Source organism: Vicugna pacos, chromosome 11 (genome assembly GCF_048564905.1).
Source record: "Vicugna pacos chromosome 11, VicPac4, whole genome shotgun sequence".
Lineage (NCBI taxonomy): Eukaryota > Metazoa > Chordata > Mammalia > Artiodactyla > Camelidae > Vicugna > Vicugna pacos.
Window position 1 is genome coordinate 29,073,736 of NC_132997.1, and position 14,781 is coordinate 29,088,516.

Here is a 14,781-nt window from a genome sequence, read left to right on the forward strand (position 1 = left end):
TGAAAGGGGCCACGCATTGCAAATAGTGATTTTAGCCATGATGTCACTGCACAATAATATGCACCAGTCATTGTCTAGTTTACCACTATTCATAATTATGTTGTCAGTTTGCAATTCATACCCTTTTTTTTTTTTAAAGCAGTAGACTCTATGCAAGGTTTTCACCATATTATCGACATTCTCATTCTTACCACTGACTGCTTGCCTAGGACAGGGAGGGCGGTGAGGCCCCAGAATGAGAATGCCCTATGGAATCACAGCAGGAAAAGCTTAGACAGGGCCACTGGACCATTTGGACAAAACAGCTGTTGGGCTACTGGGTTTATAACAGATCAACTTGGAGAAAAACAAGTCACTACATTAAACTGTTTTCTACTTACCTCCATCATCCTCTTCAAGAATGCATATTTTAAAAGGAGACAAGTCATTATATTAAAAAATTGCTGCTCTGGCATTTTGCAAGCTATGTCAAATAATGAAGGAAAAACTAGGTGCAAACTTCCTGGCATCAATTCCAACTATTGTCTTTTACCAAACTAAAATTCAGATTATCACTAATTAACTTTCCATCTAGTGTTCCTCCAGTATACAACAAAATCAATAATAAAAAATGTTTCATAACTTTTTAAAACTGCCCTAAAATTTTAAAGGATAGTATAAATGTTTCAGTTAGAAAAGTTAAGAAAGGTAGACACACTAGGGAAGAAAAAAGAAAAAAATGAAAACATCTCCCTAATCAATGATGTAAAACATAAGATAAGAACAATTATTAAAAAAAAGTCTCAATGAAATTGATCAATTTTACTGTATCTACACCTGGCTATTTGAAACCAGTAAGTAATTTTTAACATAAAAAAATAAAATAGTGTATTTAATGGGATCAATACCTTTAGTTATATGGTTTTCCTTTTAAAACTAAATATGGTTTTATGTACTTGATTTTTTTTCCAGGTGCCATTATGGTCAGAACCCCCTCAGCCCTGAAGATCTCTGCATTAAGGAACCCTACCTTGGCCTTCGATCAGCTGTACTCTGTACCACAAGAAACTCAGAGCTCTACATGGAACAATGTTTCTACACTGAATCTCTCATTTGTTGCTCAGGGAGTACAGTCCACCAAGAAAACTCTAAGCAGTGTTTCTAAAGCACTGGATGTTAAAAGAGGAACATGTAGGGTTGGGGGTGGGCCCCCTTTTAGTGCCTCAGTGCAAAGAAGAAAGAGGCAAACACATCGCTCCAGGACTGGGATAAAAACAGGAGGTTATGAGCACTAGGCTCCCTCTGCAGACCTTCGGGTGGGAGCCTAGAATAAAGTCACTGACGCTGTGGGTCACTGTGGGTTTTAAAGGGAGCTCATGAGGAAGATAATGACTGCGTTCTAAATGCTAATTCTGTGCTTTAACATATAATTCTCACGATATCCCAGTGCAGGAGATGTTATTCTTATCACCATTTTATAGGGGGAGAGATTGAGTACAGTGGTTTGGAAACTTGCCCAAGGTTTCAAGCTGATAAGCGGCAGACGCTGCACCCTTTATTACAAGTCCAAATCAAGCTTCTGCCCACTGTCTTTCTCTCAATAAGCCAATTGGGGGTGGGGGGGATCAAAGTTCTTAACTCCAGCACCCATGCTACCATTTAGGAAAACTTGGTGAGGGAGAGATTTCTGAATAGTGATAATGCTCTGCTATTTACTCATCACTGATGGATCAGATGTCAATATTCCTGATCAGTCCACCAAAAACCAGCTGGGACTTCATTATGCCAAAATGAAAGAAGAAAGAAGGAATAAAATATCCACACTCCATAAAAACACTGTTACAAAAATGTGATACTTAATTCAATACGATCAAGTGCTTTACTAGTTTCGGGCTCCATATAAAGTGATGTTAATCTCACGTAATCTTCAAAGTACTTAAAAAATAACACAAAATACTTAAGGACAACACAATGTACAAAGAGGAAAAAACAACCAAAAATTTTTTTAGAGAAATAACTATTACACCTGAACACTGTACAATTTTTAAGATTCCTTAAAATTTAGATTTAGTAGAATGTGTATCTCTATCTTGCCTGTCTCAGTCATCCCTGAAGGCAAAGGAAAAAATGAAGAAAAGCATAAAGAAAGCAATACGGGAAGAGACAGTGGGAAGAGGTGGCCACCACCTTCGAAGCCAATAGACAGAACTTCCCTTCCAAGCTCTCAGCCCACGCGGGGTGTGCAGCCTCTCCTCGCGTGGCGGCCACAGCTGGACCCTGAAGCGGTGGTTCTCAGACTAAGAATAGACAGAAGTCACCAGAAAGGCCAGTGTTCCATTCCCCAAAAGTCTAACTCAGCAGCCTTGAAGTTGGAGCATAATAAATTTCAATTTAACGAGCTTCCCAGTGATTTTGCTTGAGTTAATCTAAGAAATACTTAGAAGAGAAACCCAGGCTTGCTACCCAGTAAGCACCACACAGACACCTGCTGTGACCTTCAGAGCATTCACTCCTCCTGGGGGCCTACCTGCGTCAGCATCCCTGGGCCTGGGTTCTTCATCAGGAGGTTTAGATGGTGGCCAAGCAGACGGGACTCGCCTGGGAAACTGTCCGTCTATATAATCCAGTGAGTGTGTGGGTTGACTAACCGCAGCCCAGGTGTAAAGTTGATCTTGCTGCATTTGAAAACAAAACAAAACAAAAATTTTAAACTATTTTAATTCAATCACAAAATGCACGTCTTCTTGATTGATATATTGCAACATCATTTCCATCATAAATATATATGTGTGGTGGGCATCCATCTCTCTATATACAGCATTAATCAGCATTTTATACTATTCAGTGTAGATTCATAACAAACATTCTTTCACACAGTCATTTCATTTTCATAACCATATGTATCTCAACTTCTTTTTTATGGTAAAATTTAAGTCTCTTTCTTTGGGGGTAAGAGGGGATTATAAGGTCAGAAAATCCGCTCAATCCCAGAGCTCCCTGACGAGGCATCTTCAATACCCTGGACTATGATGTCCCTTTGAAATCTATTTAAAAACTTGAGGCAAAGTCAGTGGACAGGCTGTGCTGGGCATCACAGGACAATAATGGCTTCCTTGCCTTCATCAACACAAAGCCCAGGAAACTGATTCATCCTGAGTCCAGGTTGGGAACCGTTTGGGAGAGAAACTATGAAAAAATAAATGACTCTGCCAAGAAGAAAAGAACTGGACCGGAATCTGGCAAAGAAAGCTCTTCCCGGCTGCAGACCAGCAGAATCTGGACAGAATGAGAAGCAGGCTCATAACTACACCTTGTGCCAGGAAGCAGAGTGGAAATCTCAGAGAAGGCCACTCCGAGACCTTACAAACACCTTGGGAAAGTGCTCATCAGGACTTCACTGCTTTAGGATCCATGCACCCAGTTACACATGCGCTCGGTTCTCTGCGTGACATTCTCCTTACTTACAGCTATACCTCCCGAAACCTCTGATCAACTTAAAGCAGAGCAGAGAGAATAACAGAGGAGTAGAAACAAAAACAAAAGACTTACTGTAACCACCCCGCTGCAGCTGTAAAGTAAACTGAGTTAACCAATAGACAGGCATTGCTATCTCTGTAATTTGTTTAACAAATTAATTTTAAAAATTCATAAAATATTCTTCAGCATTAACAGTCGAATACAATGTATAGATCGGTTAGTTTAAGCTTTACCTTTAGGGACAGTCACTGGCCCAAACTGAGAACTCAGTTTCCCAGGTCAGCTAGTATTGAACCAGAAAGGCCCCATTTCAGACCTGGACAAGCATTTCAGACTCTCACATCTCTTTCAAGTATTCGTATCTTGATTGACGCCAGAAGCTTTGCTATTTGGCATACTGAATATCAGAAATTGCTTTTCATTGGCAAAATAGGTGGTTTAATTGACATGGTATTAGAAATGAGCTTTCATTGGTAAAACTAAAGGAATTCAATGAATGTGGACCAGCAAAAACATCAGAGAATATCCTCATTCTTACAAGAACAAGGTAAGACTTGGGCGAGGGGCGATGTCAAGGCAGGATGCCCGATGGCGCTGCATCGAGCCGCTGGTTTAGGAAACGTCTCCTAGGCTGCTGGCAGCCGTTAGGCACAGAATCCCCCCTTCTTATCTGCATTATGTGAACCTTTCATGGAAGGAGTCGTCAAAAGTGCCAGGGTAGCAAGCTGTACCTTCCCTGAAAAGGGGACTCTCACTGACAGCTTCAGCACCCTGATAATAAAGCCACTCAGCCTCTGACGTCATTTGCTCCACATGAAAGAGGCGGCGGCAGCAGCTAAGGCGATAAATGGTTTTACTCAGGATTTCGTCATTTACCAAAACACAAGGTTTGCTCAAAGTACTCTCTACACCTGACATAAACCAAAAGCAACGTTAGCCAGCGCTCCAGGCCTGCAGTCACAGCCCAGGACTGGGATGCGCTTCAGTGCTGTCACGGAAACCTCAAATCCTCTCCCTCATCCTGTGGCTCCACTAGCAGAGAAAAGGTGAAACACAAATGTCTTTCATGTCTCTCTAACATCTACAGAATCCAGTGTCCACTCTTCACCTTGTCCTTTAAATGTTTCTATGTTCCTCCCTCCATGTTTCCTAAGTGAAGCCCCACTCCGCCAGCACGCCTCCCCAGTCCTCCCCACTCACGGAAACCGGTCAGTTATGACGCTGAGTTGACGTCTCACCTCATCGCTCCTGGATCATGAGGCTGAGCCAGCATGCCTGCCTAACAGTGTCCTGAGTGCATCTCAGCTTCCCTCCAAATGACTGAAACCTCCTTCAGCACCTGAGGTATATCCACAGGTCCAGGTACTTGGTGATGTTAAGATGACTTCATAAAAGCCACTTCATGTTCACTGAATTAACACAATTGTCAGATAACTGTTTTTCTTTTTTGACAAAAGAGGTGGCTTGTCAAGACATCCTAGTATAAAGACAAAACTCCTAGTATATACTCAGTGCTGCACCCGAGACAAATCTCGTTACTTTATGAGGTCTCGATGTGCTCACCGGTAACTCAGAAAAAAATGCCTGCTCTGGTCTTTCTTATAAGATTGGCATGAGGTGGGAGCGAGTACCATGTGGAAAGAGCTATGAAAACCACATGGTGTTACTCAAGTATAACCACCATGACTACTACTTGTTTTGATTTCCTTTCACCTATGTTTGATTAGAATAATTGCACATTTCCTATGTGTTAAAAAATCCTTTACAGAGGAATTCAAAATTGTCATCATACGTACACAACACCACCACAGAACCAGCACCAAATCTCTGCTTTATGAAGAGAAGTTAGCTGATCAAACTTTAGTCTGCAGACTTGACGTTCGTGCTGATTGTCACTAAGTTTTGAATTCAGTGAATAATTCCCTGTGGCATTCCCTCAACCATCCATGTTTGTCTATTTCTCTGTTGTTTTCCTGATTAACTTGTGGGAAATGTGTTTGTTATCTTCCCAAGTACGATATATAAGCTCCTTGGCACCGGCTACCAACCATACCCTATGTCCCCTTTTTTCCCCCTGGATGTCATTCTGTGTACATAACAGACACACAGTGAGTATTAAGGACCTACACGGGTCAAGGTCAATAAAATTGTCTTTTAACAAAATAAACCACAGTTTTATATCTGAGTTACAACAGGGATATGTTTCCCTGGCACTACTCTACAGCCTTAAATTCTTAAATCTGTTTGACTTTTATTGAACTGGACCATTTCCTCCTATAAAGAAACAGATACAAGCTTTCTACCATAGGCAGATCAGAAGCTTTAAAATCACAATCTAAAAGTGGCAAAAATAGGTCAGAAGCCTGCTATTTCAAAAAAAGAAAAATAAGTTTCTTTTAGCAGATACTTCCCCATTTTTTAACTGGCCTATAAATAATGGCCTCCCAAATAACTCAGCTATAATCCACAAATAGTCTATTTCAGAGGGCCCACAAGAAAATTACAGTGATCAAAGTCAGGGACTCTAAGAGTGCTTCATTGAGATTCGTCTAGTGAAGATGAGGGTTTGGTTATCACCTTAAAATATTTCAGGTTAACATTTTTCTGATGGTGCTCACTACACACAAGAAAATCTCATTGCCCTCCGTCTGTATATTAAAGCGGAATCCTAATGACTCTCAGAGAGGCATGGTGCCCTTCCCGTCTTCCCACTGACACTCCTGTGACTCGTCAGTGGGTGGAGATGGGCGGTCCACACATGTGGGAACAATCTTAGTCTGGGCTCCTCACTTTCTAAGATGCTCTCAGCACTGCCCCAGCTCAAGTGTCCATCAAGGCCCAAGGAGCCATATTTGAGCACTAAAATACAGTAAGTGCATCCTAGACATTCCAGGAAGTACACTCTCCCAACAAATATCAGAAGTTTGACTGAGGGAAACAATGTAAAACATTGCCCCACAGTGAGCCGCGCACCCACTTCTTCACAGGTACTCCCTCTACCCTGCAGGGCACTGAAGAGTGCATCTCAGGCCGGCAGAGGGCTCTTCGCCTGCACCTGGTCAGCTGGCCTCAGGACCTGGCCTGGGTATGAGCTCTGAGGAGGGAGACGGCGAGGACCCCTGGGAGTAGCCTGGGGCACGCCCATCCCCTCACACAGCGCTGTCTGCAGGAGGGTCTGAAGGTGGAAGTTCTTGTCTTAGAACTTCACAGCTTCATTTGAGGAACTAAATACTTGGATGGCATATTGAGCTTATTTGTGCTTTGTAATCTTATGGATGAGACGTGCCTTTCGTTCTGGCCATTAAAACATTTGAAGTAAGTACACGGCCCGCCTGCCTCAGGTCTGGGCTCCGGAATGCATGTTTCTGGTTAGTCTCAATCCCAGCTCCGTTTCACGTTCCTCCCACAGTGTTGTCTTTTTTTTCCCTTTTCACTCATAGCTGATTTTTATCATCTTGTGTTATGTGATCTTCCTTTTCTTACTAGTCATTGTGAATACTTTTTGGAATAAGGTGATGATAAACACATTATTAGTATTAGGGAAACAATGGAAGATCCATTTCTACTTTAACTCAGTTGAACTTTTTACAGGATGACTGGCTGAATAAAAGGTAGGTCCACTGATAACAGACTAAATTGTCCTCATGATATTTTGGTTTGCACTGATCATTTAGTTATTAAAAAAAAAAACACAGCACAACTGTATATGGCTGCTTTGAAACAGGGGAGATAAAAGTAAGTAATCAGTACCACACACAGCAGCACCCACTGGGCCTGTTCTTTCTCTGACTATTTTATGGAGCTGTGATCGTACTGCACATGCTTTTATAATAACATAATATGCACATTTTAAAATTATTGGATCATTTTCACACTGATAATTTATATTTCTGCCACAACCTTGACACAATTAACATTACGCTAGAGCTGCGTAATCAGCTCTAGACAGAATACGTGAATGTGACAGCCCAAAGCACCCCTGGCTCATTTTTAAATAAGAAGTTACAAACCTGGAAGGGTACATGTGACCTTTGAACAATGCAGATTTGAATTGTGAGGGTCCACTTATACTCAGATTTTTTCAGCAGTAAATACTACAGTATTGCCCAGCCTGTGCGTGACTGAATCTGCAGGTGCAGAGGAACCACAGATACGGGGTCCAACTATACCATACAGGTGGATTGCCCCCTACACTGTTCAAAGGTCAACTGAGTATATAAAAATGTTAAATATAAATGAATAGCAAGAGTAACATCAAGAAACTAAATCTAAAGTTGAGCTGAGGTCTTTGAAATTGTTTCAGGATAATATAAAGGGGTGTTTTCCTAAATCTGTATTCAAAACAAGCACTGACATTACTCCTACTGAGACTGCAAATTCGTGCAAATTTTGTGGAAGGGAATTGAGCATCCAAAGAACTTAAATACTGATCCCTTTGGAACCAGCAATTCTACCTACAGAGTTTTCTCTGAGGAAAAAGTATATTAAAGATGTGTAAAAATATTCACGTATTAGAATATATTTATATCAATTATTTATGTTTAAAAAAGAGAAAAAAGCAAAATTTCCAAAAACAGCAATATGAATAAAAAATTATGGTCGGTACAAATAAGCGAGAGTCATTAAAATCGTATCACATCAAGTGCCCTGTAACATTTTCTTCATGACATATGTTCATAAGTGAAAGTAACAGGCTATTAAGTGCACGTGCATTGCAAAATTAATAACTGAGGTAATGACAGAAGAGGCCATTAGAACCACTCTTTTGCTGAAGACCAGAAAAAAGCACATATATGTGTATATGTGTGTGTCTGTACGTGCGTGTGTATATATGAATATATACACGTACATGTATACTTATCCTGCTGAAGGGCAAAGGGGAGGGGAGTATGAAACTGAGAAACCGAAAAGCAGGAATCCAGGGGAGGACACCCACCTAGGAAGCGGACACCGGTGCTCACTTTTTCCCTGAGGGTTTCTGTGAGCATCTGACTGCAGGTTCTGAGGGAAAGGATCGGAGGATGGTGATCCTATAGGGGTTGACCCTAGTGACACCTTCACTGTATGTTAGAATTCAAGAGGCCATCACACGAGGTAGGAATAAAGGCAAACTAGAAGTAGTCCGAAATTCAACTTCAAATCATCTAAATCCCTGAATAGCATTCAAGCTGATCCTGGAATGCTAGTGTCCCAGGTCCCTGGCAAGACCAAATACAAATCCTGTCTGTAAAAAGATTATATCAATTCAGGTATCTATACAGCATAAAATAAAAAAAAAATAACTACAAACATGCTGAGACAAATAGAAAATTTCTAAAAACCAACAGAAAAATAACAGAAGACATGTAAGTGCCTCAGATATTACCAGACACATTTGAAAATAATTATGTTGCATCATTTCAAGAAAATAAAAGATGAATTGTAGAATTCCAATACAAAACCATGAACAATAAAAAATGAGAAATTCTAGAACTGATAAATAAAATAACCAAAATTAAACTAGGCAATAGATGTGTTTAATGGTAGGTTAGAAGCAGCTGAATAGAGAGTTAGTGCATTTGAAGAGAGATCAAAAGAAGCTATCTAAGATGAAACACAGAGTCAAAAGGATCGTTAATACCACAGAGAGAATAAGAGACATAAAGGAAGCAGCGAGAAACTATAACCCACGGTGTAACCGAACTGACAAAAGGAAAACAGACAGGATAACACTGAGGCATCATCTGAAGAGAGGCCATGGCTGATGACACTAGAAAATGAGAGAGAAAATTTTCATGTCACTGCTTTAAGAAGCCCTGTGAATACTAAAAGAAAAAATATAAAGACAATCACACTTAGGTACATATAGTAAAGTTTTTATGGAACAAAGGTAAAAATAAAATTTTAAAAGCAGCCACAAAAAGTGGATTAACAGCAGAAAGCAATAAATAGACTATTTTTCTTAAGGAGTCAGTGTCATTGGAAGCTATAAGATGCTGGAATGGTCTTTTTAAAATGCTGAAATGGGCTCAATCAAGGTGGTAGAGAAAGATGATGTGGAGCTCACCTCTTCTGATGAACACATCAAACACACATCTATATGTGGCACGAAGCTCATCAAGAGCTAACTGGAAAATGGCAGAAGGACTATTGTACAACCAAAGCTGTCAGAAAGATACACATGTAATTGTGTAGGAAGGGCTAAAGACACATACAGACTGAAAGTGAGGGAATGGAAAAAAGATACTTCATGCAAATAGGACAAAAAATGAGGGGTGGTAGCAAAACTCACATTAGAAAAACAGACTTTAAAACAAAGGCTATAAGATACTGACAGGCATATGTAGAATAGATAAACAAGATTATACCGTATAGCACAGGGAAATATATACAAGATCTTGTGGTAGCTCACAGCAAAGAAGAATGTGACAGTGTATATACACATGTTCATGTATAACTGAAAAATTGTGCTCTACACTGGAATTTGACACAACATTGTAAAATTATTATAAACCAATAAAAAAAAGTTAAAATAAAATAGTGCTGGGAAACTGGACAGCTACATGTAAAAGAATGAGATTAGAACATTTCCTCATACCATATGCAAAAATAAATTCAAATGGACTAAAGACCTAAATGGAAGAGATGAAACCATAAAGCTCCCAGGAGAGAACATAGGCAGAAGACTCTTTGACATAAACCATCACAATATTTTTATGGACCTGTCTCCTAAAGCAAATTAAACAAAAGCAAAAATAAATAAATGGGATCTAATTAACCTTAAAAGATTTTTGCACAGCAAAAGAAACCATGGACAAAACGAAAAAACACAGCATACAGAATGGGAGAAAATATTTGTAAATCATATCACTGATAAGGGGTTAATATCCAAAATATATAAACAGCTCATACAATTCAATATATAAAAAAAAAACTGAATCAAAAATGAGCAGAAGGTTCAAACAGGTATTTTTCCAAAGAAGACATACAGATGACTGAGGCATATGAAAAGATGTTCAACACTGCTAATTATTAGAAAAATGCAAAGCAAAGTAACAATGAAATATTACCTCACACCTGTCAAAATGGCTATCATCAAAAGTCTGAAAAATAACAAAGTTGGCGAGCATATGGAGAAAAGTGAACCCTTGTACATTGTTGATGGGAATGTAAATTGGTGCAACCATTATGGAACTAGTATGAAGGTTCCTCAGAAAACTAAAAACAGAACTACCATATGGTCCAGTAATTCCACTCCTGGGTAGATATCTGGAAAAAACAAAAACTCTAATTCAAAAAGATACGTGCATCCCAATGTTCAAAGCAGCGCTATTTACAGTATCCAGGATATGGAAGAAAACCAAGTGTGCATCAGCAGATAAATGGATAAAGAAGACGTAGCCTGTATCTATATACAATGGAGTATTACTCAGCCATGAAACAGTGACGTTCTGCCACTTGCAGCAACATGGATGGACCTAGACAATATTATGCATAGTAAAATAAGTCAGAAAAAGACAAATATTGTATGATATCACTAATATGTCAAATCTGAAAAATTAAACGAATGTATAATGCAAAACAGAAACTTACTTACATATATAGAAAATAAACTAGTGGTTACTAGCAAAATTCACAAAGGGCAAAGGGAAGGGGTGAAGGGGCAAGATAGGGGTAGGGACGTAAGAGATAGAAAGTACTGTATATAAAATAGACAAGCAACAAGGATATATTGTACAACACATGGAATTATAGCCATTATTTTGTAAGAACTTTAAACAGAGTATAAATACTGAATTGCTTAAAACTAATATAATACTGTGAATCAACTATACTTCAATAAAAAATAGAAAAAATAAAATAAATGCTGAAATAGCTACTAAAATTCTACCCTGATAAATGCATCTATCAAGAAAGAAAATGAAAGAAATCTACTTTAAGACCAATAATAATAATTTTTGTCAACTAGCAGAACTGCACTGAAGGAAATACAAAAATAAATCCCTTCAAGTAGAAAGAAAATAATTCCAAATAGAAGCCTACAGGTACAGAAAGGTAGAAAGCAATGAAAACAGATTAAATAAAGGCTGACAATAATAAACAATAATATTAATGTCTTATGGAGGTTTAATATATACAGAGAAATAAAAAAACAAAAACATGCAACGTGGGAGTAGAATAAATTTTAAAGTTTTAAATTTGCTTACTTTGTCTGCAAGCAGGTATAAGTACCAAAATAAAGCAAAAATGTGTGATTTTTTTAAAAGATCATCACTAAAATAATGATAAGAGCATATAATTTTAAACCACCAAAGAGGGAAAATGAAATACTAAAAAAATACTCGATGAACCCAAAGGAAACACAAGGGAATTTAGAACAGATGAAACAAATAGAAAATACATAATAAAATAACATTTTAGATCCAACCACTTAAACATTTTATTAAATATAAGTGGACTTACTGACATTTCAATAAAAAATAAAAGACTGTTGGACTAGATAAAAAATAAACTCCAAATGAATTTTAAAGAGATACAAATAAAAAAAGATACATTAAAATTATCATTTTTTTGGAAGGAAAATGATATAACATGGTAATAAAGTGAATATAGCTATATTAATATGAAATAACAGAGCTTAAGGCACAATAGCTTCTGAAGAAATAAAGAAGAAAACTTATTAATGATAAAAACGTAATCCATAAGGAAAATAATTCTAAAATGTATGACTTAATAACATGGCCTCAAATACATAAAGCAAAAATTGGCAGAGCTATTAAAGAACACGTCTGCAAATATAGTGGAGGTAACTTTGCAGTAACAGCTAGAAAGAAAAGAAAAAGAAAGTCGGTAAGGAAATGAAAGATCTGAGCAACAATATCAGCAAATTTACTTAACAGACTTATGTAGAACATTTCACCCAAAGCATTCTTTTTAAGCACACACAGCACATTTATGAAAATTGACCACTTCTTGGACTATAAAGTTCATCTCAATAAACAGCAACATACTGAAATGAAGAGCATTCTCTTAATACAATTAAATTAGAAATCAGTAATAAATAAGAGAAAGGCTCCATATATTTGGGGATTAAGCAATACAATGTTAAATCACCTATTATTCAAAGACAAGAGAATCAAATAGAAAATACTGTTTAAATGAATAATTAGAAACTATTAGGATATGCCATCACTATTAGGATTCAGAAGCGATCTACATGGTGCAGTAGGAGGACACGGAGGTCACCTTCCCTCATGAACACATCAAAAATACAGCTGCATGTGGAACAATTCCCACTGAAAGCCAACTGGAGACCGGCACAAAGACCCCTGCACAGCAAGGCTGTAAGAAAATTACACAAGTCACGGGGCAGGAACAGAAGAGAAGCAATCAGGTCAGGATTGCACCCCTGGGAGGGGGGACACAGAAAAGGAGGGGGATTACCAGACAGAGATCTCCCTGAGCAGTGAGCTTAGGAGGCACACACTGGGCACCAGGGAAGACGAGTCCCCCCCTTGTCTGGTTTGAAAACCAGTGGGACTAAGAGGAGGGCTCTAGGAAATCCAGACGATGCTCATCCATGAAGAGCATGCACACACTTGCTTATACCCAAAATAAGGACGAGGAAGCGACTGAAACTGCACAAGACTCCGGCCAGAGTTTGCCCTGGCTGCCCTGGGGCACACCCCAGCATGAGCGTGGTGCCCGCTCAGCCCCAGTTGCTCCACACTGCAGCCCCACACTAGGGGGAAGTCTGCCTCAGTCGGGAGGAGTGTGCGGTTGTGAGAGATGGAGCCAGCTTAGACCTGGAGCAGCATCTGAACGGGGTGGTGGCAGCCACTACTGGCATTCGGAGGTGGCACACTGGGTGTTGTCCTCGATCTGACTGGGGCCAGGATGGCCACAGCCACGTGTCCACTCTGGTCCCTCGTCTTTCAGCACTGCTCCCTTTTGGGGCAAGAATACTGGTGCCAGGAGAGGGTACAGCACACACTTAAGAGAGAATGGAGCCAGTTTGGACTTGACCCTCAGGGCTTCTGCTCCAGCAACTGGGAACCAGACCCTGCCCCAAACAGGGTGGTGCTGGCTACTGAGCAGAGAAGCCCTGGTTCACACCTTGCTCAGGCCATAGCCTCTCCATCTCCAGCTCTACATCCTACCAAGGTGATAGCTGCCAGCGCAGCCTGGGGGGAGACATGACTTAGGCTCACATCAGATCCGGCTCTCCAACCAAAGCCACTGGGCACATACAGGCTGCACAGGGAAGCTTCCCTTCAAGACCACAATAGTTAATTGCTTCACCTAATTTTGTAGAGACAGAGGAAAGCTAAGCAAAATGAGAAGACAGAGGAATTTTTCTCAATTGAAAGAACAAGAGAAAAACCCTGAAAAATCAACTAATGAAACAAGAAAAAAATGATTTACCAAATAAAGAATTCAAAGCATTAGTAATAAATGCTAACTGAATCAGCAATTTTTAGGTTTAAACGCATATATTAAAAAGTCAGTAAGTTAAATATACATCTCAAGAATGTACAGGGAAAATAAAACAGCAATTCAGTCCAAAGAGAGAAGGAAGAAAACAGGTAAAACTACTAATAAAATAACCTAAAAGAAGTCCTCCAAAAAAGCTAATAAAATTGAACACCTCTGACAAGTATTATTAGGTAGAAATACAATTAATCAGTGCTGGAAATAAAAAAAATGAAAAGTACACATCTCCTACAGATATTAAAAAATAGAGTAAATATTTTAAAAAATTATACCAAACGTTTAAAAATATTAGATGAAATGAATAAATTCTTTTAAAAATGCAACTTACCAAAATAGAGAAAAACAGAAAAATGGGAATAGTCTCATAACTGAAATTAAACTAAAAATTAAAAACTGTCTCATAAAGAACACTCCAGACTCAGTTGGCTAGATGGACAAATTCTGCCTGAACCCTTGAGGAAGAAAGAACACCAGTCTTATGCAAATTCCTCCGAGGAACAGAGAAAGAGGGAACACTCCTCAACTTATTTAGTTAGACCAGCATAGCAGAGGCAGCAAATGTAAAAAGGACATTATGAGAAAGGAAAAATACAGGCCAAGCACTTTCCTGAATATGGATGAAAAAAATCCAAAACATACTAGCAAACTGAATTCAGTGGAGCATTAAAAGAATGATGTATCACAATGTGGGCTGATTCCAGGAAAATAAGATAGGCTTCACATTTAAAATTAAATCCACGTAATATGGATTGTTCCCAGATCCCCACAGATACCAAAATCCACAGACGTTCAAGTTCTTACATAAAATGTAAAGTGCCGCAGAGTTTGCATATGACCTGTGTACCTCCTCCG

General features: G+C 39.0%; 1 protein-coding gene across 1 annotated transcript in view; it reads right to left on the minus strand.

Annotated features, from left to right (window-relative positions):
- Nucleotides 1–14,781, minus strand: part of FMN2 (formin 2) — a 281,809-nt gene that overhangs the window by 201,131 nt on the left and 65,897 nt on the right. The window contains exon 3 of the mRNA XM_072970983.1: nt 2,507–2,654. Within this exon, the coding sequence (XP_072827084.1) occupies nt 2,507–2,654 (148 nt within the window). The remainder of the gene's footprint in view (nt 1–2,506; nt 2,655–14,781) is intronic.